The 26,765-nt window shown below is 44.1% G+C and overlaps 1 protein-coding gene across 1 annotated transcript in view; it reads left to right on the top strand.

Moving 5' to 3' along the window:
• The window catches only part of LOC144762609 (uncharacterized), a 265,230-nt gene that overhangs the window by 121,250 nt on the left and 117,215 nt on the right, over nucleotides 1–26,765 (top strand). The window contains exon 8 of the mRNA XM_078647837.1: nucleotides 12,805–12,975. Within this exon, the coding sequence (XP_078503963.1) occupies nucleotides 12,805–12,975 (171 nt within the window). The remainder of the gene's footprint in view (nucleotides 1–12,804; nucleotides 12,976–26,765) is intronic.

Here is a 26,765-nt window from a genome sequence, read left to right as displayed (position 1 = left end):
CATACCACGTAAAAGGTTACAGTTCGGACCAGCAAGGTCCAGGAGAGTCGCCAAACACAGGGGAGTCAGGGCAAGCTTGGAGCAACCAGGGGGCTTAGGAAAAGCAAAGTTGATGCTCAAGAGGACCCACAGGTTGAGGCACAAGAGTCACAAGGGGACCTCGAGCAGTTTCGCAAAGCAATTGCCCACGGAGCACTCAGTGCTTGGAGGCCGGAGTTCTTTAGTGGAAATGGTGCCAGAGTTTGGGGCTACTCGGAGCTCAGTGCACTTGTTTTGGAAACGTCAACAAGCATATGCAGTTGCAAAAGTACGCGGTGCACAGGGGACCGGGTATTACAGCCCCCACGAGGGATTCTGACCTCAAACATGGTGCGAGGGGACGCTTGGACCTCGTGGGACTTGGAAACCCACCATCTGTGTTGCTGGAGCATTCAGGGTCCATAGGAGCTCAGGAGCAGCAGACCGGTCAGTTGAGATATGGTGCCTGCGGTTGCAGAGGTGTGACTCTTTCTCTCCAAGGGAGATATCTTCAGTTGTCCTTGATGCTCCTCAGGTCCTACATGGAGCCTGTATGGTGCACGGGCACAGATGATGCTTTGGATGGAGAAGGAGATGAAGTGAGGCCTAAACAAAGTCCAGAGAAGTCCAGCGTGTCCAGATGGTCGAAGGTCAGTGGTTTGTTGATCAGAATCTTGTCTACGTCGAATCTAGGGTCCTACAGCCAAGTAAGCCCTTTTGTACCCACGGGACAGGGTTGGACAGATTCAGGGAACCCTCCCAGGGGTGGTTCTGGACAGTGGGGAGGTTACTCCCATGTCCTTTGTCCAGTTTCGCACCAGAGCAGGAGCCAACAGCTCCCAGGACTGGTTTGAACTGGACTATGCAAAGGGACACCAAATGTGCCCCTCATGCAGACTTTCAGTTGCTGTCAAGCGCACCCACCCAGGCCTAATACACTAAATCCTGTTTGGGAAGTCGTCACACCTCCCTGTGACAGGATGCCTATTGTTCTGCCTTCCCCTGCTTGAGCTTGGCTCAGCAGTAGGAGGGCAGAAATGTGTCTCTGGTCGGCAGCAACCATTTTGCGCTGCCCAGGACCAGAAGGCTAGTACCGGGAACACCAGGGACCTCACAAAGCTCGTTTCTGAGGGGTGGAACCATACCTCCCACACCATTTACCAGTGTGGGGCTATGATTCCACAATGTTTGACAACATGATAGGGTTACTTTCAGCTGTTTAGAGTTGGCCATCACGCAGTCTCATAATGCTACTCTACATGTCGTAAATGGATGCAGCACTAACAACCTGGGAAAATGGACTCTGTAGGCTGCAGGGGTGCCCAGCTCATGCAGTGGCACCCTCTCACTTAGAACCAAGCACCCTGCCTTTAAGATTGTCAAGGCCTGCCATAGGGGTGACATATAGGTTTAAAGTGTAATGATCCTTAGATATAGTAAACCTATATCCTAAGTAAGTGGCGCATGCACCAATTTACACAGGCTGCAATGGCAGTCCTTTAGTTCCGTTTTGCATGGCCTCTCATGGGTGCCATAATACATACTTCAGCCCAAGGGAGGCCTCTGGGGTACCTATGCCCTGGATACATGGGTTCCATATACTAGAGACTGACAAGGGTACTCCAGTATCCAATCTGGAGTTTACCCAAGTACATAACATAACTGTTAGGGAGAAATCAGATAGACTGGGGTCCTGATTAGCAGGATCTCAGTCAGACTAGTCAAAAACAGTATAACATGAAGCAACAAGTGGGGGTAACCATAAGAAGCAGATCCTACTTTCCTGCAACATACTACAGTTGGGTGGTGATGAATTTAACGTTTGATTATGCTATTAGCCTTTACGCAGGGGCTTCCTTCCATGTGAATAATAAATCACAACATGTACAACATGCAGTGATTAGAATAGCCCTAGGCCTGAGGAAATATGGCCACAACTCACACGGGTAGTTTTTCAGTGCACTATTGTTATTTCTGTTTTTACAATGTAGTCTTAATATATGTGTAGTTTTTTAAATTTCATATGCTTAAATGCTTTGTGTGATGTTGAAGTGGTCTAATGTGTGTCAGGCTTGTTTGTATTTTGTAAACCGCTCTGAGTCCTGCGTGCCATGGGATTACTGGGTATTGAAACTTTCCAGGTTGCTAATTTGAAGTTGTATATAGCCTTCGATCCTCCTAGCTGTCTGCCAAATTTGAGAAACCTTTATTGTAGTTTAGGAATATATATTGGAAGTGTCAGGGAGCTAAAAAGAAAGACACAATTGGCCATGCATCTATTGAGAAGGAGGCTGATAAACATGAGATCAATCACCAGGGTTTTTCAATTACCTACCATTCTCATCGTATTTAACATCGATAGTCAATAAACATCACATGTGTACTGACTGCTTTTCTTGATCTGCTGTTTGCATACAAACAAGTATGTGCCCTATTGCTGTGTCTTAGAATCAACCACCAATCAATTTTCCGAGGATTCCTTTCACCCTCAATATCTTCAAAAGAGTGTACTTAAAATAATCAAAGTTGTTTTACGTTACCACTTTAGAACTGGTCATGTAAAATGAGCATGGAAAGTACTGATTAGGTTAATGGTCTAGGCCACGGTTGTATACCTAATAGTCATTATAAAGTGGCAGAGATCTTACCAATGTGACAGTTGTAAATGGTTGTTTTTCACTGGAATATAAATGGAATGTGCTGCTTTCGGCTGGAAATTGGAAGCATTTGTTGAAGTGTGCAAATGAGCTACATTACACAACAGAACACAATAACAACAGACTGAGACTACCATTTAGTTCTAGTCCTTAGGGCTTGAGTTTCATTTGTTTCCTGGGTCTAAAGTTTTATGAAATGTAGGGTTTAGGGCTTTGGTTTAATTTGTTTCCTGGGTCAAAGGTTTTTATTAAATCTAAGGCTTAGGGCTTCGGTTTCATTTGGCTGTATGGCTTGGGGCTACTATTAGTTTGGGTCTCTTGATCACTGGTACTACCACTCCTAGTGAAACAGAGCCTTTTGGGTATCCAATCTGGTTATCCATGTGAAGGCCCTCAGATTAAGGGTGCTGTCTGTTAGTGCCTGGACAGGGCTGTGGGCTAGTAACTCTGCCCAAAATCCTACCCACAGCTGTTAAGTAGAGGTAGATGCTTATAGCTTTTCTAATAACAAGGTATGCTAATTACACCTGGGTTAAACCCCACTCACTTTTCCAACCAGAGAGCCACCATACAACCTCTCCTTCAGACCATAGCAATTTCACCCAGATTTATCTGCAACCCAATTTAAACAGGTATATATCCATAGTCACATACCTATATGTCCTGCCCCTCTTCCAATCTCTCTACATACTGTTTTATCATACTACTTCTGCAGCTGTAACCCCTGGTAGTATCTGTGTGACTGAAGTGGAGCACTACAGCCCGCCCATATAAAGTTTCACCTCTGGGGGCTAACCCAGATCCTAGCTCCAACAACCCAAATGAATGTTATGCATGTGCATAAATATTGCCTGTGCATATATATGCTACATGCATTGTCTAGAGATATGGTAAAGGGAAGTTTGTGCCCAAAGGTTTATTCATAGAATTCTGTAATCATGCAGTCCAAGCGACATTCAGTGATTTCTATGCTCATTTACCCAAAGTAGATCCAACGTTGTTAGAATAGAATTTTGGAGCAACAACCGACGCATGTTTCGCCCATGTGGCCAAGGTCTGACCAGGGGCTTTCTCAAGGCTGGTGGTTACCATAGTACCCATGTGATAGTTTATATAATGAGTTTTATAGTGAAAGTGTAAAAGACCCAAGTTGATAGTGATAGGGTATAGTGAGATGAGCAGTGCATAGTATCATGGAAAGAGTGGGAGAAGTAAGAAAAACAAAAACATATAGGGAAAATAATAAGTGCATGGAAAATAAGAAAAGAAAGATAATAAAATACATTCCTATAGATAATAAGGATTACAGTATTTTTAGCAAGCTGGTTTCATCATATATACATCTATATGTATGCAGTGATTAAACAGCATAATTATACATGTTCTTCTCAATTCAAATTTTATAATTAGAACCATAAGTGCAATTTAGTAGGTAGAGAGAGACAAGGTAAGTAAAATATGTCACCTAACAAGTTTCGGATACTAAAAACCGATAATCATACATGAGTTGGATATGTCGCCCAATAGACAAAAGTAGTCCGGCAATATATTTGTGATGTTAGACACTATTCACTGCTCATCTCACTATACCATATCACTGTCAACTTGGGTTTTTTCTCTTTCACTATAAACCTAATTTTATAAAACATCGCATGGGTACTATGGTAACCACCAGCCTTGAGAAAGCCCTAGCCAGACCTTGGCTGCATGGTCGAAACACGTGTCAGCTGTTGCTCCAAAATTCTATCCAAAGAACTTTGGATCTACTTTGTACAAATGATCATAGAAATCACTAAATGTCGCTTGGACTGCATTTTTACAGAATACTATGAATAAACCTTTGGGCACAAACTTCCGTCTTCTCTATCTAATTGCTGAACTTTGTGGCTCTAGGCTGTAACAGGTAGTACTTCTTTGCCAGTGATATTGTGATATTGTGTTGCTTTTTGGATTCAGCTATACAGTAAAAATCGGCCATGCGGGAGGTCCCATTGTTCCACCAATATGGGAAAAGGTATGAGGATCATTCCAGAGTATAGATCACCTGGTACCTCGAAACCTGGAGTTTCCCAGAATTTCAGTTTGCGGCGAGCCAATGAGATGAATCTGTCACCAGTTCCTTAAGTGGAATTTATTGGGCATAGAGACTGTACTTGGCTATAGCTCGTTTCTAGCTGCTTAATGCAGTGATAGGCATCAGTGGGAGTGGAGGGCAATGATGCGCGCCCATTATAAGCAATAGTTGCACGGCCCCTGGGTAAGTTGCTGATGGGAAATACCTGTCTCACAATGATGTCTTCCCTCTATCCAACACACCACCATTGTAATTGAGCAGCAAGATAATTCTTCCAATGGTCTGGTGTTCCCAGTCCTCTCTTGTTGGTGGGTAGCCTCAGTTTGCTAAGTGCTACTCTTCGTCTTCCCATGGCCGACCCTTATAGCATATCAAGCTCCCAGAACACACTCACCAGTAAGATGAAGCTGAGGTTGATGAAGTAGTATAGGAGTCGTGGGAGCTTAACCATTTTGGGACGCGTTATTCAGCTGGCCACTGACTGGGGCAGTTTGATCCAGAAGCACACCGAAGAGCGCAGTGATCTTTTGGCCCAGTATAGATTGCCTTCTATCATGTCTCGTTCTTCATTTTATATATTGACTTCTAAATATTTAAATGTGTGAGGCTCCCATCTAAGCGTTCCCCCTTCTTCCCCCGGCAGGATTAGTGGGCGCTGTGGCTCGGCCCGTCATCCCCTATCTTTTGATAAGGGAGACTTGGAGGAAGAGGGTCCCTCAGCTTGACTCAAAAACAAAATCAAACCAGTGCTTCTGCTTTTCATATCTAGGTTATCAAGAGTTGAACAGCTATTACTTGCCAACTCTTCATCACCTTCAGTGAGTAGTACCCTTACCCAGACTGACAAAAAGGTTATAAACGATGGTGTTCATGTACTTAACACTTATTAAATTTAGGTCACATTTCTCCCATGAAAGACCCTTTACCTCGTAAATATTTACCCGTGCATGATATTTCGAATTTGCCTTACCAAGCTTCAGCACTTTGTTGCTGCTTTTGGTAATGTGCGCGTCTTAAATGTGGGCCAGAAGCATTACCTGGAGTTCATAACAACCAAAAGGCTGCACTCGGCAAAACAAAGAGAGAGATACCCCAAATCTCCCAAGTATAGATCTTTATAATGGCTAGATGCTCTTCCTAGGTGGGCCCGGGAATTAAGTCCTTTGGTGGTACTTGTGTGAGTCTCACAATCAAATCCTAGCTAAGCTGATATTTCACTCTTCGGACTTACTGTCATGGCTCGCTTATAATGGGTGCCATCCTAGCACCCCTTATCAGCTGCCTCTTATTCCTTTTAAGGTCAAACTTCTTTGCTAATGACACGGTGGTGGCCAAATGCTTAATTTTGGAGGCTTATGTTAATGAGCTCAGTCCCAAGTTTACTTACAATCAAACTGAAATGTGTACTTCAATGAATGGCACTGATTGACTTTTGACTAGAGTAACTTAGTTTGGCCCCTTTAGTCCAGATTCCAATAACTCTTTCACCGCCTTTGAGGCACCAGTTTCTACACACCAAACAGCCAGAAATTGTCCAGCATGAAGCTGAAGATACACTGCAGGCCTGCAGTCAAAGTATGATAAAAATCAGAATGCAGTAACCATCCAGCGTCACTGTTCCCTTTCGCAGTGTCATCTGAAGCACACAATTGCAAAGGTCCACAGATGTCATTGTGAGCATCAAAGTATTGCCTACGGTTTGGTTACCCACCTTCATCCTTGAAGGTACCCTGTAAGCTTTGCCATCCAGTTTACTTTGGAGCTCCTATATTTCTGTAATAATTGACGCTTTATTACCTTGTACCTGGATGTCCATTGGGTTTGTTACATTTTCTTACAGGTGCCCCTACACGGGGTGAGTGTATCCTTACATAGGGGGTTGGCCCTACAGTGGGGTAAGTTTTGGGATTTTTACATTGTACCCTTACGTGAGGGTGGGTCCCTGCGTGCTTAAGATGCCTTGCGCCGCACAAGTTTTCTGGCCTTCTCACCTTGGAGAACTTTCACATTTTATGTAACTGGTTGTCCCTTAGTTACTAGTGGGGCAGGACATTGGGTTATAGTCCCTCTTGTCCACATTTATTTACATGTTGTCTCCTATTTATTTTGGGGGCAGGACATTGGGTTCTTGTCCCTCTTGTCCACATTTTCATATACGTTGTCCCCTGTTTAGGGTGGGGGCAGGAATTTGGGTCCTAGTCTCTCTTTCCACACTTTTACATGGTGTTTTCCCTTCAAGGTATTATACATTTTCGTATTCAATTTATTGTCTTTATTAAGAGGAGGAGATGGGTATTTCATATTTTATACTATGTACCTTTTGGCTTCTCTCTTTATCTTTCTTAGTTGCTACCCCTCTCGTGATGTCGTTCCTGTCATCCCATCCTCGTCGCCAAAAATAAATGTAATAATCAGGACAAAGCTGGTGTGATGAAGCCAATGTAGGTTTATTCCAGTAGTAGATAAACATGTACAAATCCTCACCAACAGGTATGTCAGCAGTCCTATGTATCCATCAACAGTCCCACCGGGAGCAGCCTGCTAGCTGCTCAGCCCCATGCACCCAACTGTCATTCAGCTCCAGTCATCCAAGCATTCCACACACAGCCCACACACCAACATTCCACCCAGAACACTCACACAGGTTGAGCAGCTAGGGACAAGTTAACATAAGAGATAGGTAGTAATAGGAGAATACTACAATTTCCTGCAGCAACAATTGAAAATTCATGAAAAGGGAATCCGTTCCAAACATCAGGGGAACATCCAATACCTGGGTACCTCGTCTCAGATTGTCCAGTGTTTCAATTTGCCGATCAAGCCTTACCATGCCTTTGACTGCTCAGCCCCTGAATGCTTTCATGTCCTCTAGAGGCTGGAGATAAACAAGAGATCTTTACTTGGTTTGAGATATCCTCCAACTTCTCCTCCACTGCCCATATTGCCACCTCAATACACCTTTTTTCTTGTCAGAGCTGTTTTTAGGGGAATTAAAGGAGCTGAACAACATACATTCTTCCCTAGACAGGCCAAGATCATCCAGTGATCGTCATCCCTGCCTTTATCTCCCTCTCTGTGCATGTTGAAGTGGGATTTTTTCCTTGTCTCATTTCCACTATGTCATTTTGCCCAACGAATCACATGATACTGTAAGATCTAGATCCCTAACTGCGTTATTGAAAAATGGTTGACAGATGTTGCCAAATGGCCCAGGAGGGTTGTTCTTTGCGGGGAACTTGCATTACAGTAACCTCAATCCCAAACGGGGCGGATGCAGGCTCTCATGGATGTTTGGAAAGCACTACCCAGACACCTTCGGGCTCAGTCTACTCCCCTGTATGCTTCATGTAGCCTGTAAGCTCACCTGTGACACTTGTGCTCTGGCATTACAGAGCACACCTCAGGTGTTCTCCCACATGTTCGCCCCTTCCATGGAACACGGGCATGGAGCAGACTGGTATTGCTACCTCTACTATTCTCCGTACTCTCAGTGCACTCAATGTACAGCTTAAGTGGCATAGGCCAAAGTCTTGATTTGTACCAATTTGGTGCTTCACTCTCTGCCCTGTCACCTTCCCATTCCTTTTGCCAGCTGCCAAAGTTCCCAGTTTGCCAGACCTCCAGAGCCAGACAGGTAGGATGGAGTAGGACATTTTCCTCAGGAATTTCTAGATTCAGTGGCCATCTCAGACCTCGACTAGCTCCCCTCTTCCTGTGGCTTTTTATAAAGCTAATTAGACTGCTTTGGGCCTGAGTCTACAACATTCACGAACTACACTTTGCGATCTAAATGGATTATCATTCAAGTCTACAAAAAGGGTGGAAGGTCAAATCCTCAATTATTTCATTGATTGTCTCTACTATAAAAGTAGTTGGGCTGGTATTGAAGAACAGGTGTGGTCAGATACAAATACTAATATTTTGGGAATTCAGGGTGTGTTTTGCCAAAAGCGGGAATTGTCAAACAATATTTAAACCTCTTCAAATAGAGATACACAACAACTTTTACAAGGGTTCGATACATATTGAATTTGTGGACCTTATTACAGGCTTCTACTGAATAAATAGGTACTTGGAAATGAGGCAGTAAGTAAGTTTATTGCTTGATTAATTAAAATCTTAGCAGTACACACATCAATATAAAATTTATAAAAGGATACATATATGTGACATACTTTCATATTGTCTTAAAAACAACGTGATGGATATGCATTAAAATCGAACGATTTTCTGGTTAAAATTACATACAGTTTGTTTGCGATGAAGGTATAAAATTTAAGGAAGAAATAAGGGTGAGTCCCCGTCTGGGGGTGACGCTAGTGTCCGTAAATCTAGTAGTCTATTGTGTGGTCGTGGACGACTGACTCAGGGTCGGAGCGTAGTGGGAGTCAAAGAGAGTTGCCGGATAAAAGAGCTTGCGTGCGCAACTGTGCTCAGGCTGCGGCGAGAAGCTTTATTTGGGCAGTTTTCATGTAGTGGACGAAGCTGCAGGTTAATTTAACGTTGGCCCCGCTGAAGCACGCCTTCGCTGTCTGTCTGCATGTCCGGATATGCATTTCATTTATATGCGTTTTTAACAGTTCTCTCCTCTCCCGGTCTAGGAACTTACATATGCATAGGAGATGCAGCATATCTTCTTTTCGCAGCATAGTCTGCATTGTATAGATGTGAATGTACGTTTCCAGGGGGGCAAATGTGATTTGACAGGAAGGATCCCCATCCTCAGTGCCAAGAAGCGTTCCTTTAATGGCCCGGAAAAGCTGGCACCGAAGTACGGTTGTGGTGAGCATTTCGGATAGCTTTGTATCACGAGCCAGCTATGGGCCCTCTTATTTAGACATTCTTTATCGTTTGCGGTGGAGACGAGCTTTGTGGACTTATTTGCCAGGTCTTTTACGTTCTTGAATGGGAGTCCTGACTCCCAAATATTCTCCAGGGCTAGCAAGCGGATTCCTGATTGGAGGTAGTCTTTGGCCGGTGAGGCATGTTTCCTTGATATTTCCTTCCATAGGAATGAGTTCAGCGAGCCCGCCTCTGCACTCTTTATTTTATACCAGCTTTTTACATACGCGGCCTTACTGCTTATTCTCTGGTTTACTATTCCAAATTCGAGACGTAGTTGGGCTGGAGAGGTGTATTTAGGAAGCTTGAAGATTATTCTTAAAGCTTTAGCAACCGTTTTGTTGAGGGTTTCTTCGTCCGACCCTCGCAAGGCCTCGCTGCCGTATGTGAGCGTGGGCAGCAGCTTTGCGCGAAGCACTTCAAGCAGCGGGAGTAGGTTTCGTCCTGCTATTTTGCTTTTAAGATTTTTCAGGGTGATTGCTAAGATGGTTCCTCGTCTTTGAATCACCTGTTTTTGTTGGTCATATGTCCCATTCTTATCAAAGATAATTCCTAGATATTTATAGTCTCGCCCAGCTGCCATTTCAGTCGCTTTTTTGTGGTTGCGCTGGTTTAGCACCATTATTTTTGACTTTTCTAAGTTGATTTCAAACCTGTTTTTTGAGGCGTGGTTGTTCGTAGTATGGAGTAGGTGTTGTAAGCCGACTGGGGTTTGGCTGATTAAGATCAGGTTGTCGGCGTACAGTAAATTTGAGAGAGGGAGGCCTCCCAGGTTTGGTGCATGATGGTTACAATTATCTAGGTCAGTTGAAAGATCAGCCACGAAGAGGTTAAATAGAGTAGGAGCCAAAACGCAGCCCTGCTTTAAGCCTCTGGAGGTTGGGGTCCGGCTAGATACGATTGTACCACTCCCCAGTTTTATTTGGACCCATGTATCGGAATCTAGTAGGATGAGTTGATTCAGTATTTCCCATCGTACTATCTTTGACCATAGCTTTCCTCGATCTATGCTGTCAAAGGCAGCTTTGTAATCGGAAAAAAACAGACAAATAATGGTTTTCTTGCTGCTTTTGTGGAATCGGCTAAAAGGGAAAGAGCCAGGATGTTTGTGGTGGTTCCCAGGTTTTCCTGGAAGCCTGTTTGGTTAATTGGAATTAGGGCCTTTTCCCTTGCCCATTCCCGGAGGTCGGCTAGAATAAGTCCCGCGTAGTACTTGGCCTCGATGTCAATGAGGGCGATGAGCCTGAATAAATAGGAGTTATGCAGGACTGAGTTCTTTGATTTGCAGACAGCTGTAGGGGCTGTTTAAAGGCGTCTCTCCCTACTCGCCTTAAATCTCACTGATTCAGTTAAGATCTAACCAAAGATGGTGACTAGATTTTCTATCTTCTTCTTTACATGGAGGCTTTAGCACTATAAACCAACTTAAATAAGTCACCAGGGTATTGGGGTAAACGGGCACGATCTCAAACCAAAGACCATGAAGGTACTCGAAACTCTTTTAATAGCATTCATTATTTCTGTACCTGGGTCTGGCTTTAAAAATAGATATGAAATTACAGCAATTGATAACCCTCAGATTTTGTTGATCTGACAGGCCCAGGAACGCCCTATGGGATTGGATTATGGGGATAAATTACTGCTTATTAATTACTGCTAGTAACCATTTATTTTGCATTAGGAGACATCTGTCCCTCAATTGAAGAACACTGTCTCTGTTTCAGTAGCTATCTATGTCCATTCGCCTTGAAAACGACCTTTCCATGGATTATCAAGTCCCATGAACGGAGCCTCCTAACATTTTTTAGGTGTTGCCTACAGACCGTTCTTAGCAATATGTTGTCAATCTACCTATTGAATATTATTATTATACTTACACTGGGCTTTGGGTCAGTCCATTGATTATCATTGGCTGACTTGCTTTTCTGACTTATTTGCTTGCTTCTTATTTGATGGCTTTCCTTCCTCTTCTTGGGTCTGTACTCCCCAGAACATGGCTTCTTTACCACCCTTTTGATTAGATGACATGTATCCTTCCTCAGCTTCCATCTTTTTTTTATTTGGGGTTTGTTTCTGTTTTTCGGAGTACTGGACAGCTGCAGATTGCTGCAAGGCTGCTTCTTTCTCCATAATGTGATTTCATACACTATTTTTAATTTACCACTCTAAAAATGGAAGTCGCTATCTTGGAACAGCAAATAAAATAGCTGCAGAAGCATTGTGATGTATACGTGCGCACATACGGTGACGCATGCACATATGTTATATTACTGGAATGGGCAGTTTTGTTTTGTCTTGGTGCCTATGCTTTTCAGCACTGGCAAAAGCAAGTGTTTTTTGTATTTTGCCAATGCTATTCAGCTTTAGCCAAACATTCAGGAGCTATTGGCCTGCCAATGCTAGTTAGATTTTGCCTAGCAACATCTATAACTACATATATATTATTAATTATGCATATTATGCTTTCCAAGATCTGGTCACTGTTGGAAGAGTAAATGCATTGCCCAAGTAAATGAGAATCATGCCAATCTAATACGTACTTTTATATTTTTCTATGTTAATTATGAAACACCCAGACACTAATTTAATTGCCCATTAATCTGTATTTTAGGACTTTGAAAAGGCACTTCAGCATGTGATAGACTGATAATCCTGGTCAGACAGATTTCTTGCTATGAAGTACATTTGTGCTGGCGCATGTTAAGATCGACTCTTACATTGAAGTGGTAGTAGACAGCAAGAGCTGTTAGGGCATTTATTAGAAGCATGTAGTGCATGACATTTTTACATTTGGAACATTACTTTTACTGGTTAAGTTTATGTTTACAATTGTTTTAATTTAATATTGTTTGATAATGCTGTGCAGTGTTTTTAGGATCTGTGATTTATGGTTGTTATAGCTTAATAAAACTGTATTATTAATTACTAATATGCATTTTCAACCCCTGTGAGCCATACACACAAGCGTTGAGAGTCAATTTATGACTTTGCATGCCATATTCTCAGACTTTATATAGCATTACCCATAGAGCAAAGCTCTGTCGCCTCCCTTAATCACCCATCACATGCTCAGAAGAGACAGGTGGACATTTAAGCTCTTTATAGAAGCTGTCTTTAAATAAAGTAAATCATAAGTGTGAAAATACGAGCTATGCAGTTCTACTGCCGGGTAATTTTTTAATAAAATAATTTACAGCAAAGTTTTTTTAACAGTGCCTTTAGATGGTGTTCCAGCCGTTTTATCCAGAATTAAAGAAGAAAAAAACACAGCTTGTGTGAACCCGCTGGATCCTGAGAGAACCAAAAATACCAAACCGTGCAGCATGGTAGCCATGCAAGAGACTCTGACTTGTGGTGGAGCAGAAGGCTTACAGGCCGCTTGGGGTAAGTATACACACAAAGCTAGAAACAGGTTATTACATCAAAAAGCAAAAATGTCAACCACCATGATTAAATAATGGCAACCCAATGTAGATGATTACTTATCTTGGTGTTAGCAAAAACAACATGGAAGCCCCTTGGACTCAGTGTGCTTGCTGTGCTTTGCCTATGTTTAGTCATATTCTGATATGGTTTCTACAAGATTCCATACTTCTATGAGACCGGCCCATAAAGGAGTCACTACTGAGTATTAATATCTGCTCCTTGCTTCAAATCTCCATTGGCAAAAAAAGAAAAAATACAGGGACGCATGCAGTACTAAAATATAAACATACATTTGATATCAATTCAATTAATTACTCAAAAACAGTTTCATAGCCTTTGAGGTTACATTCATACGTAAAGATGAAAAGGAACGTGCACCTTCACATACAAAAATATACCTATTCCATAATCTTATTACAGGTCAGCGAGTTCCGGATATGCATATTGTTACACACTCAAAACAGCATTATGTATTGGACATGGCTGGCAACAAAGAGCCAGAATCGTTGAAATGCTACATGATTATGTGTTCAGTGTAACAATGTGATTCTGTGGAACTGCTGGCTACTAATTAAAGTAAATGCTTTCTAACAGATATTTCTAACTACAGATGCCTCATTTTGAACTCCTCAATTACCCCTTACTCCGTTGCCCTCCTTGTTTGTTATACACACATTCTCTATCCTGCTCAAGTTGTTCACGATGGACTGGATGTGGTCAAGTATATTTTACGGGCAGCTTTGGACACTATGGATTGTGTTGTCCATGCTATGCACACCAGTGGTGTGGTGATTTGGCCCCATGCCTAGATGCACCCAACAGATTTCCCTGGAAGCGTTCAGATGTCCCTAATGGACATACCTTTTGATGGCTCAAGGTTCTTTTGAGAAGAAGCAGCCTAATCCTTCGACTGTTTTAAGATAGTTGTGCCATGGTTCTTTCCTGAGGCTTATTGTCTCTGGCCCTCCAGTCTCACCAGCAGCCTGTGTTACAACAGCCTGTGGTGCCTTTTCATAGCTCTAGGGACAGAGGTGGTGGCAGAAGCCATGGTCATTAGGAAGGGCATCAATACTCCTCTTTGTTGCCTGTTGTGACTACCACCTAGCTATGGTTCCCGCACCAATGACCATCTGTGGCTGATAGAGGGAAGAATTTGTTTTGTCTGCCTGGCTGACCTACAGTTACCTCAGACCAGTGGGTCTTGGTTTGTTTGAAATGCTTATGCCCTCCTCTTTCTAGTTAACCTAGTTAACCCCTCCCCCCACCCCCTCCAAGGTGCTCCTGATTTAGTCTGGGCTTTGGTGGATCATGCTACCACCCTTTCCAAAGAAGTCCAGACTCTGATGGTGAAAGGGAAAATAGAGAGATCCTCAGGATGAAGGGCAAGCAGTGTTACTCCTTGGTATCCAAGAAATGTGACAGGATTAGATCGATCCTTGATCTTTGGTTCTGAAACACCTTACTCCGGATAGACAAATTCAAATTGTTTACCCTGGCCATATCCTCTCTGTTCTGGATCCTGGGGACTGTATGATGTCCTTGGAAGTGTAGGACATGTATTTCCATGTACCTGTCTTGCAGTTCCACAGGCGCTTCCTCTTCTTCATGATGAGGTCTGAACACTTTCAGTTTACCATCCTGCAGAGATTGTGGCAGTGGTTATAGTCCATCTTCTCAGTTCAGGAGTAAATGTATTCCTTTACATCTACAACTGGTTGTTAAAGGGGGGCTTGCCACTGTCGGTCGCAGACCAGCTAAAGACCAACTATTGCTGCCCTCCCTCGTCGAGGATCAGCTTAATATGATAGTCCCATAATGTGCTTAGAGGGTCTGGTACAACGAACTGCAGAACCTGTGTTTGTCCCCTCCACTCCACCTGACTCTTTAGGAGTACTTTCTGTCCCAAAAGCAGGGCAGGGTTCTTTATTCAAAACTCCATAAACTCCACATCCATTTGTGGAGATAAGCTGAATTTTTGACCCACCTGCAGAAGTGCTAGATGTTTTTTTGTCCATGCTTCACCCATCCACCAGTTGTCTGTTCTGGTCATTTGGCATAGTTTATGTCCTGGTACAAATACCATTGGTTTGATCAGCTTCATGCTGAGCTTTCTGATCTACTGCTATTTGTTCTGGCTTTAGCCAGTCATATTCTTGTCCATGGAACTGTTAAATGTGACTTATCTGTCCTTTCAGCCTTTTTGTGTTTGCCTGATGAGCACTCTTTGTTCAAGTCCCCAGTTGTTATGCGTTTTTTCAAAGACCTTACATATTTGTTTTACCTGCCCTTTCTCCTATGCATTAGAGCACAGCTTTCCAAACTGTGTGGCGCGACGCGTTACTGTGTCGCGCCCCATGCGTATGTGTGTCGCGCGATAAACATGCTGTTTAGATCACCCCCGCGGGCCTTCCAGCAACAGGCAGAGTGGCGCTGCAGGGGCTCTAATATGAATAACAACAAAGCCTTAGTAGCACGTTAAATAGTGTTTCAAAGACCTGTGAAGTGCTCGGCTGTGGCTGTGTATGTGCCCGGGAGCCGTCTGAGGGGCACTACCAATACTGAGACATTATAACATTACAAATTGTGATCGGGCAGACCCTACAAGCAGTGTTTTCCTTCGCACCAGCTGTTTACCATAAAGGGAGTGTTTCTCGAAACACTTGGCAGGCTTTTCTCCGTCGTCAAAATGTATCTGGGAAGGCTAAAAGATGTTTTATAAATGAAAAGTGTTGCAGCTCTCACCGGTGACCGATGACTCTGTTGCCGGCCACAGTTTTATGTATTACTTACTTTAATCTCGCCTTTGTGAGAAGACCAACGCCGTACGCTTGTTGCCAAGACAGTCGCCATCAGCACTTATTTATTACCGCCATTTGGAACTATTCTATCTGGGACTCTGCAAGTCCCTAAATTACCCTGGAAGATGAGCTAAATCTGACACTAATGTATTGGTTTTATCAGTTGCTTTTTGGGCGAAGGCAGTCTTTTTTTTACTCTGTTTTTTGTCTGCTTTAATTACTTTCACTTCAAGATAATGGGTCGTTTCTATGCTGTTTTTATGATGCGCATTTCATTTTCCGACTTGACAAATTGAGTTCATAAACTCTCATTATATCAGGGGTGCCTGGTGCATGCTCAGCATCCCTTCAAAGTACCATTTGAGAAGACTTAACACATTCTTACCGATTATGGATTCAGGCCGAGCTAGTGATTATCACCGGAACCTCAGCTTTTCAGTTTATGAAAATATGCATATTTAATTATGAAATACGTATCTCCATTTTAAAAAAATAAACTCAACCATCTGGGTTTTCTTCAGATCCATACAAACATACGTACATTATCTGGGGGTGGATGTGTGTGGGGGTGTGTGTGTGGGGTTGTGTGTGTGTGGGGTTGTGTGGGTGTGTGTGGGGTTGTGTGTGGGGGTGGGGGTGTGTGGGGGGTGTGTGTGTGGGAGGGGTGTGGGGGGTTGTGGGGGTGGGGTGGGATGTGTGTGTGTGTGGGGTTGTGTGTGTGTGGGTTGTGTGTGAGTTGTGGGTGGTTTGGACTAGCTCGCTGCGATCGCTCGCATTACCGTGTCCCTGAAATTATTTTCACAAAAAGGTATGTCACCAACATGAAAAGTTTGGAAAGCTGTGCTTTAGAGGGACATTAATTTGGTCCTTACTTTCTCGATGTGCATCAATTTGGAACGCATGCACAACTGTTGTTTGAGATTGCTGACACTTCAGATCGTGCTCCTCACAGTGATCACTTTGGCATGCCTCATCAGTGAGCTCAGGGGCTGTCAGAGCAGCTGATGTATATCAACTCATTCCCAGATAGGCTGGTGCACACGACTCTGACATCCTTGTGCCTTGATTGTCCAATCTACAGAGAGGGCCATTTTGCTAGTTTGGACTTGCAGAACTTTCAAGTGCAAGTCTACTCCAGTGACCCACGCATTGTAGAGGATATTGCTTGGGTATCTGTTTAAAAGGGGAGGACTCTGTAGGTTGAAGTATCTATCAGAAGATCAAGTTATTTACTTTTCAAAATGCTATTGCTGGTGTATACTGTATTTAACTACAGATTCTTCACCTGTCCACCTTCCTCCCGGTTCTGTGGAGTGGACTTATTATAGGTCTTAAGGTGCAATTTGAGCTATAGAAGACGGGCTAGATACCAATGTGTCTGTTGCTCCTCGTCTGAGGTCTCAGAAGTTATTTTTAATTAAACTGACCTCAGCACGCAGAGGTGGTGGCTATAAATGGCTTTGTGTCTTCACTTTCTGCGGTGGGACAAAGCCGCCATAGAGTCCAAGGATGGCACTAATCGGTGTGTGGAAACCATTGCAGGAATTTTTCAAGATCTAATCTGGAGCCTGAAGGGAATTCAGAAATTGAGAAACCTGGGGATAGATAATATATTGACCATAAGGAGTGTTACTGAAGGTAACTAACATGTTATTTTTGTTGTTGTCCCACCTAGCCTCAAGTCAGCAGGCAGTCAAGACCATTCTGTATGTCCCTGGATTCAGGAAGTCTACCAGAGTAGGATAGACATTTGATAATTCAGCTTCTCAGATGTAAAAGAAACTTCTGGAAACAACTTCTATCATCCACATCAACAATATTTTTGGGGGGAGGAGCTACGCTAGCAAACAAGATGGCTGCTTAGGCTCACGGCTCCGCCGACCTCCGTCTCCTGCCAGATGATCCTGTCAATTATCCTGTTTTTACGCCCAACCTCTGTGTGGATGAACCGGTGTGCATTCCGATGGTGCAATCCTGAGAATTTTACCGGCTTCGTTGACGGAGTTACCTCGAGTTACAGTTTGCGTCCTTGCCCGGCTGGAGAACCGGAGCCTCGAGTACTGGCCCCGCCGGGTTGCAGTTGAACAACATCGGCCGTGGGAATCAGGCAGGGTCCGGTCTATCGCAGTGGAGGTCGATTTTGACGGCGGTCATTTTGATTGACTAACATTGAGGGAGAGGTGACGTGGCACGACTGCGGCTGTGGGCGGAGGTCCCTGTCCCGTAGACCCGGTTTGCCCCCCGCCGGTGTTCGGTAGGTCGGGGTCTTCGCTCTCGGTAGCGGAGTACAGATCGCTTCCGCGAGAACGATCAGTCGCCCTCCGATGCCGTCCGTTCCGCTCTTGTCTGTTCCCACGGAGAGACCGGGCTCCTGGGAGAAGTGAATATGGTCGGTACCGAGCGAGGAGTGATGGACCGGACGGAGAGTGAGCCGTCGCTGAAGAACGTACTGGCAGCCATTGGGGCACTTCATTCACATGTGGATGCCCTGGTTCACAAAATGATTGCGGGCCTACTTGAGACGGAGTGTGTGAGACCGGACTCGCTCCACTGCAAGAACCACAACTAGCTAAGATTCCCACGATGACCATCTTGACTCCGGACGAGGACCCCGTGCGACAAGAGGTGTTGAAGCCTTTGGTCAGTGCATTGGAGGATCGCGAGCCTGGTGCTTCGAACGGATTGTTAAACCTACCATCGTTGCTGACTGTGGGAGAACTAATCGGTGTTCCCTTCCCAGAGACTCCTGTTGGTAACTGTTCTCGGACTGCAAACAACATCTTTTCCCTCTCTGGCAGTTACAGTACGATTGTGGCGGAAACAGTACTGGGACTTTCCGTCAATGGGGGAGCTTTTCTGTGCGGATGGGGTTCTTAAAGACTTAACGTTTTTGATTCGTCTCGGACTGAATTTTTCTGGACTCTTTTCGCACTTTGATTCTCCTGTGGACGCGGTGGTCCTACCGGGAGGGGTTCGCATGATAGATCGGAAGGGCCAAAGCTGAGATCGATTGACTGGGTTTGATATTGTGGCCTTAATGGATGTGGGATTTGTTACTGTTGGACTCACGGGAGGTTGGGCGGTGTATTACAGCTCCCCCTGATTTGCTTTTTCTGTGTTTTCGGATAGAATCCTGTTTTCATTGCAGGGGTTGCTTGTTTCTGGCAGGGGGAAGGGGGGACCGGGAGCCTGTACGGAAATGCCCTCCCCCATTTTCTACTTTTATAATTTAGTTAGTTGGGGCGACAGGCACACTGCTAGTTGGGGTTAGGTGAAAGCCATATGCAGGGGTGCAGGGTGGGGGAGGGGTTTATTGTATTGTCTATGTTTTCGTTTTTATGTTCAAAATCCTATTCATATCCTGATATTGGGTGCCTTCCTGATGGGTTGTCCTGCTTGGTGGGTGGACGAGTCCTAGGGGTGGTTGTGTATACAAGATTTTCTACAATGTGTTGCCTTTAATTGCTGCAAGCTGGTAGCGGTCGTTGTTTTGTCCACTGTTCTATCGTCTTACGCTCTCCTGCCACTCGAACTTGCCATACTCTCGATAATCCTGTTCCTATGGGTGGTGAACTTGTGAACAATGTCGATTAGCTTGGACTGATATTTATTGTATTTTATACGGCTGCACGCCACTTCCATCTTAAGATTCAGCTTCTACCTTGGGGATTATCTGTCTATTTCTCGCCATATGTTTGTATAACTGTTGCTTATTCCATGATGTAAGGCACCTGCCGTTGGTTTTTCTTGTGTTTTCAATTAATAAAAAGATTTATAAAAAAAATATATATATTTTTGGCTCCTTGTGGAGGGTCACACAACCGTAGGAATGACTTTTTCTGGAGCCCCAAATAACACCCCAAAAAAATAGTGCTGGGAACTTTCCAATTCGAAACTTACTGACTTTCACTTTTTTTACAGTCTAATTTTAGGAAGCGCCCCATGGCCAACCTGAGGGGTTTTAATACTACCCCAGTGGGTTGAGAATACCATACAAAATGTACCCCTCTAACGCAATGCCATTATTGCCTTGAAGGTCTTCAAAATTATGTGAGGGGTGCAGAACACAGTGCAGTGCTTGTTCTTCCTGATATTTTGTTCAGTGTTGGATGTTGGCTACATTGCTTCAGAAATTTCAAGACATCTGACTCTCCAGTCTAGTGGGAGTGTCAAACATGCCTTAGGGAGTTTGCATGTTCACCAGCTGTTGGGCGACAGCCGGGTAACATTTGCATAGCTTAGATATTTATACGGGGTCTTCATTCGTACACTTTTCAGGAACTATATATATATATATAATGCAAATGTATCTATATGTTCCATTTGTATGTTCGCGAGCTATTCACCTTGCTCTTTCAAATGTTCTATGGTGAACCACTGACAATGTGTCATTTGATGTAAGGATCTGAAAGCAACCAGAAATCTGTCTGTATAGGCCTTGAACCTTGTGAATGAGTTGTCCTGAACAGCGTCAAACTAATCAAAGATATCTTGGGGCAAGTATCATTCCAATGGTCTCTATTTCTGTGCCAGTAAGTCATCATTCCACATAGTTAAAAAAAAAACGGTGTGCTATGTTGACATATCACTAGTATTCATTCCATACATAAATCCTATGACATTGAGCACACACTTCAAATGCTATATGCTTTTCAACATTTTTTCCACAATGTCATTTTAGCACAAGGCTGTCCTGATATGTGCACTGGTATTATTGCACCAGAACTTTTGTCACAACATTAAAGTTCCAAAGTGAAACAAGCATTACTTAAGCCGATTAGGTCTTACTTTTGAAAGGTATTAGCTTTTAACTTAACCAATGCTTGCTGTCAATGCTGTTCAACCTTAGCAAAAGTAAAAAAAATAATAAAAATTGGCCAGCCCCGATGTCATAATGCATGTACCTCTATGCGTCATGATGCTGCAGCAGCCGTTTTCTTTACTTCTTTTTTTATTTTACCCTATTACTCGTGTGCCGTGATAACACATACAGGTGTGTGCAAGACGCTCATCTTGGAAAGTGGAGTGCACTAAAGCACATTATCAAGAAAGAAGAGTCAGGTACTAAATTGCTTATGCCAGGCCCTCCAAAAATAAAAAAAACAGAAAAAACAAGACTGGAGGGCAATAGAGGAGAGTGGCATTAGGGAAGCAACTGAACATCTTCAAGTGTTAGCTGGAAGCAGTGAGCAGGTTCGTGTGGTTGACTAAAGAGGGCCTGGGTAAAGTGAACTTAAAATAAAACGGCATGAAAGGGAAGTGTGTGGGCAGCAATGGACGATTTTGAAGTGTAGAAACAGAGGGCATGGGGCATGGATGTGAGGGGGAAGCAGCATTTGGGGGAGCTAGCAAGAAACCCTATCCAGTTTAATAGAGTGCTGAAAGCCAGAGAAAAAAAGTTGTTCCCTGAATGTAAGCAGTGGAAGGATACAAGTCATTCAATCAAAAGGATGATAAAAAAGTTATGCTCCAGGTTAGGGTCCCTTGCTCACTTTGCCACTAGATTCAAGCAAGCCGGGCTGAAGACGGCTGTAATGCCAGAAACCGGTCCTCGGAAGCTTGTTTCCGGTCCAGGGAAGGCATGGCTTGGCAGTTCGGGCTGGACTGTTCCCATGAGGCACAGGGTCAGACTGATTTGCATATAGCCATGTCTGAACTGGGGTGGCAGAGTGGGCTAAAGAACGGTGATGGATTAAACCCAGATCTTTTGACTGGGTGTGAGTGTTTGATTGATTCAGATGCTCCGTCCTTCACCACACCCTTTTGTACCCCCCCCCCCCCCCAGGTTAGGGAGAAGCACCAGAAGAGTAAGGAAAGCCTTCACAAAGAAGCTAGCACATGAGAATAGAAAGCCAACTGGTGATAAGCAATGAACTGACACAAAGCCAACAGTTAGTACTGGTATTATACACAATAGGTCATTCAACAATAGGCAGGTTTTGTCCGTCGACTACACCTAAACAACTGCAGTTGTAACTCACGTAAAACTGGTCAGCCATGATAGTCCTAAAAGTGAAGCCAATAGACTACATTATCCTCACATTGAAGGCTGTACAGTGGCTGCTTGTAGAACAGACGGGAGCGTTCAAGGTGGTCACGAGGGCCCAAATGCTGAAGAAAAGAGAAATTAGAATGGATAACAATACCTCTGCCCTGCGGTTAGAGTGCTAGAGTTAGCTATGCATGTCTCTTGCTTTTTTTTCTTTTCCACTTTCTTTTTATTAACACACACAGTAAAAGAAACAAAAGATACATTGGGTGGCATCCAAGCGAATATTAGTTGTTGTCACATCTTCCCGGATACAGAATACAATACAGATAATATCACGTGGGTTCAGGGCTCCTCCGAAACAACATTATCTTCCTGTGTAGCAGGGGGAGCACAGATATCTCCTCTGTAGCCCTTCCAAGCACCCCAAATTTTCCCCCACTTCCTGGGCCTACCCCTGGCAACATACACAGATCGCTCTCTAAACATGCACCAGTCCAGGTCGTCCATCCATTTCCCGATATGGGGGATTGGCTAGCCCCCCACAGCTGGGCGATATTGCACTTGGCTATAGCACATGCCAGGGTGACCCATATCTTTCCGTGAGACGTGAGATTGGTTGGTTCCCAAACATTCAGGAGAACAACGGCCTGCCTCCAACTCAAGGCTAACACCCCACACCTCGCGTATCTTGTCATGGACTGCGGTCCAATAACTCCGGATAACAGTGCAGTCCCATAACATATGCATAAACGTTCCAGCCTCACTGCATCCCCTTCGACACTCTCCACTCGCAGCCAAACCCATTCGCGCCAATCGTGGGCCCGTAATATAACAGCGATGAAGGACCTTCAGCTGCACCAACCGGAGTCTCTTCTGTATAGCAATCACCCTTGGGGAAGACACAGACTCCCTCCAGTCTTCGTCATCTAAGACCAGGCCATCTGCGTTCCATTGTTCCCTAACAGCCACGAACGGGACGTCCGTGTGGTTAATAAGCTTTTTATAGATCAGGGAGATCGTTTTTGTCGGAAGATGACCATCCAACACCCGATCCTCCAATGGGGAAGCCTCCGGGAGCGTGACTCCCCGGGAGATACTAGCCAGCAACGCATGTTTAATCTGTGTATATCGAAACCGCTCGCTCTCCTGCAATTGATGCCGTTCCTGAAGAACCTTGAACGTAAGGATCCCGTCCTTACCCCACATATCTCCCACCTGTGATATCCCAATGAGGTCCCACCTATCAAAACCCTTAGTCTTCCATAGGCCTCCCAGGCGCTCAGCATTCCATAATGGCGTGGCCAAAGTTATTTTCCCATCCCATTTAAGGGAATGATTAGCCTCATGCCACACCTGAACAGCAACCGCGGTGGGCCCAACCAATGGAAAGCGCCCCTTTCTGGCATACACCCTAGAGAATTCGCCGCCAGGTATCTGACCACGATCCATTTCGTATCCGGGGTCAAACGGTGATCCGTAAATTGCTTGATTGATGGCCGCCAACAGGGACGCCCAGTAATACTTCCGGATATTTGGCAGGCCAATCCCCCCGTCGTACCATGGCAGCGTAAGCTTAGAAAACGCAGTCCACTGCCTACCATCCCAAAGGAGCTGCCGCTGGAGAGACTCAATCTCTCTGAAATAAGACGGGGGTACCGGGTCCAAGGAGTTTTGGAGTGCGTACAGGAAGCGGGGAAGAGCCATCATTTTGAACAGGACAGAACGTCCCAGCAGGGAGAGCGGCAGCGATTTCCATTGCACCACGTCCCTCCGGAACCTAGCCAGTGGGGGCATCAAATTATTTTCATACCTCATCTGAGGATCTAATGACACAAAAATGCCCAAATACCGGAACCCCACCAACTCCAATCTGACCTGCGGGGACAGCGGGGGGGATCATCGCTTAAAACAAAGAGAACAGACTTTGCCCAGTTAATGGCGAAGCCGGAATTTCTCCCAAATATTGCCAGAACATCCAGGAATGCAGTCAGAGAACTCCGGGGGGTGGACAAATATAATACAATATCATCTGCGTAAATCGATATTTTGTCCTCCAACTCGGATGTCCACCTAAGCCCCTTGATCGACCTGTCCCAGCGGAGCCACGCCGCAAGCGGCTCGAGCGCTAGGGCAAATAACAGTGGGGAGAGAGGACATCCCTGTCTGGTGCCCCTCCCCAAGGGGAAGTCAGCAGGTCTATGATTATTTACCACGACTCTAGTCAGGGGATCAGAATACAAAAGACAGGCCCAATTCGCAAACTCCGGACCAATGCCCAATTTACTCAAGACGGCAAAGAGATAAGGCCACTCAACTCTATCAAAGGCCATGGTGGCATCTAATGATAATAGAACTGTCGGCTCGTGTGTTTTCGATGCACTACCCGGTATCCCATGCAACCTGCGCAAGTTAAGGGCAGTATTGCGGCGGGGCATGAAGCCGGACTGATCCGGATGGATCAGTGTCGTAATTACCTTAACCAGTTGAGTCGCGAGCGATTTTTCTAAAACCTTCGGTTCTGCATTGGTTTGCCTTCCTTGTGTATGACTACAATATTAGTGACTCGCTGATCGTATGGAAGCCGACCCCTCTCTCTACTCTCGATGAACATATGTCTAAGGATGGGAGCCAATTTATTTGCATTTACTTTATAGAGGTCTATGGGGAGCCCATTAGGGCCAGAGGCCTTCCCAGAGTGCACCCCTCTGATGGCCTGTGCCACCTCGTCATTCGTGAATGGGGAGTCCAGGAAGTCCCTGTCTCTTGCTTTTTGGAGTTTTATTGCTGCTACCAATTTTGCACTGTCATTCTGAAGGCACTTAGAGTGCCATAATGTGGAACCTTTCCCACTTCACATTCATTAAAGATTTAGTAAAAAAAGGAGCTAATTGAATTGATTCTATTATCACCATATTTACATATTGGTGATCAGTAGAGAATGCGTTAAGACCTGCTACTGGAATTGGGTAGATCAGAGAAATGTGGCAATAACAGGGGGCCGCCTTACAACAGAATTTCTAGAATTAAAGCTACTTAGTATGTATGAGCAGTATATGGAGTTTATCACCATACCGAGCGATAGGAAGCTATACATACAGTTCAGATTTGGGACTCAAGACTATCAACCATGTTTTCTTTTCATGCCCATTGTATAACCTCCAGAGGGTTAAGTGGTTAGCCCCTGTTTGCAGGCAGATAGGTACTCGATGTCATCAAGAGGAGCTACGTATCCTAAAAACAGACTCCAGGCCATTACTAGCATGTGCAGTAGCCAAATTTCTGGGGAAAATGTGGCTTATCAAGAGACTCAGATCGAAGAATGGCTAAACCATTCATTATAGCTCTTTAACTATATCTGGCCCCACTAGTTAACATGCACAGTTAGGGCACGATATACAAATAGCACCAGTACCAGATAATACGGTATCATGATTGTGTACTCGAACTATATGTATATAAACTTTCATGGCCTTTTAGTAATAGGGAAATGTTGCGGTTTTTTTAATCTATGCATTATGCCCTATCCATTTGACCATTTGCTTCTCCTCTATTGGGGTTAAATATTGCAATCGGTGTCTGCACCGGTTATGTAACAAATATGCATAAAGGTACCCTTGCACTACACGCACTAGCACTTTCTTCCGTCTCCACCTCTTTGTGAAGATTTACGCTTGAGAGTATTTATTTGGGAGTTCACTTTTGCGAAGATTTTATTCCATTTTTATGAGGATTTTTCTTATTACGATATTTGTAAGATTAGTTGATTTTATTTTAAGGTGCTATTTAGCCATAATGTGGAAACTGTGCTCAAGAAGTTATTAGCCGCACCTTTTTAACAATGTTTATATATAGTATATCCCATTTTTATGTAAAATTTAGTATGGGTTCCATTGAGTGTGGGATGCTCACTTTGATACGTTTTTGACCACCTTCTCTTTTAATCCATCTTTTCTAATTTTTTTTTTTTTTAAATCTTGTATGATGACGCTATCCTGTTCACTGTCAGTTAACATTGTGTACAGAAATATTGTTGGACATTGTATGTATTGGTGAACCCACTACTTTGTATCTTTTGCACTTTGATGGTCAAATTGACCGAATAAAGTTTCTTGACTGACTATTGGTAAATAGTAACTTCTTTTAATAACGTTCTATAAGGTTCTACCTAATGCAGTTTTGGTACCTCTAAATGCTGTAACAAATATGTTACTGTTAACCCCTTTAACAGTAATAATGGAACAGAACCATTGTCATCATTTGTAGGTCTCGGCTACATAGCGCATGTACTGTCTTGAAGAGACGTGTTGTGTTCAAACTATGGGCTTCAACCCTCCATAGGCCAACCATTGGCTCGTTCCATCATCCCTCTCATATCCTGTGTTCCCATTTGCCCATGGGATGCATACGTCATGCCTCTTCTTGAGTTTAGCCCCCCTCCAGAGCATAGACCGCACTAAATGAGAGCAATGTCAATCTGCTACTTTTTTCTTTGTGTTTGAGCACTCCACACTAGAGCGCACTTAGTCCACCATCTCCTATTGCATCTTTTCCCCTCCCACCTGTCCCATCGCAACTCCAGCCAGATCGCCCTCACATCCGAGTGCTGTTTTATTTATTTTATTTCACTGGTGTGCTTATGTTTTTTTTGTGTAAACACTCTACAGAGTGCATCTATTCACTCCCCTGCCTCTTAAACCTGTAAGTGTTTACCCCATCATTCTTTTTTTCCCCACAGTTTTATATAGCGCATACTCGACCTGAAGGTATCAGAGCGCTTTACATGAGCACCAATTGCATTACAGATGGACACATTAGATTTTAGGCACGTAGAGATTATGTGATTTGCCCAGAATCAAAGAATGTTGAGGCTTTGAGTGCCACCTATAATGGTGAAAACAATAGTTAGTACTGTGGGTTATTCGAGCAAAAATGATGAGGGCACCATAGTGGAGCCAAAT

This window comes from Lissotriton helveticus, chromosome 6, assembly GCF_964261635.1.
Source record: "Lissotriton helveticus chromosome 6, aLisHel1.1, whole genome shotgun sequence".
NCBI classification, from domain to species: domain Eukaryota; kingdom Metazoa; phylum Chordata; class Amphibia; order Caudata; family Salamandridae; genus Lissotriton; species Lissotriton helveticus.
Note: the sequence above shows the minus strand (reverse complement) of the source record. Positions and strands in the feature narration are given on the sequence as shown.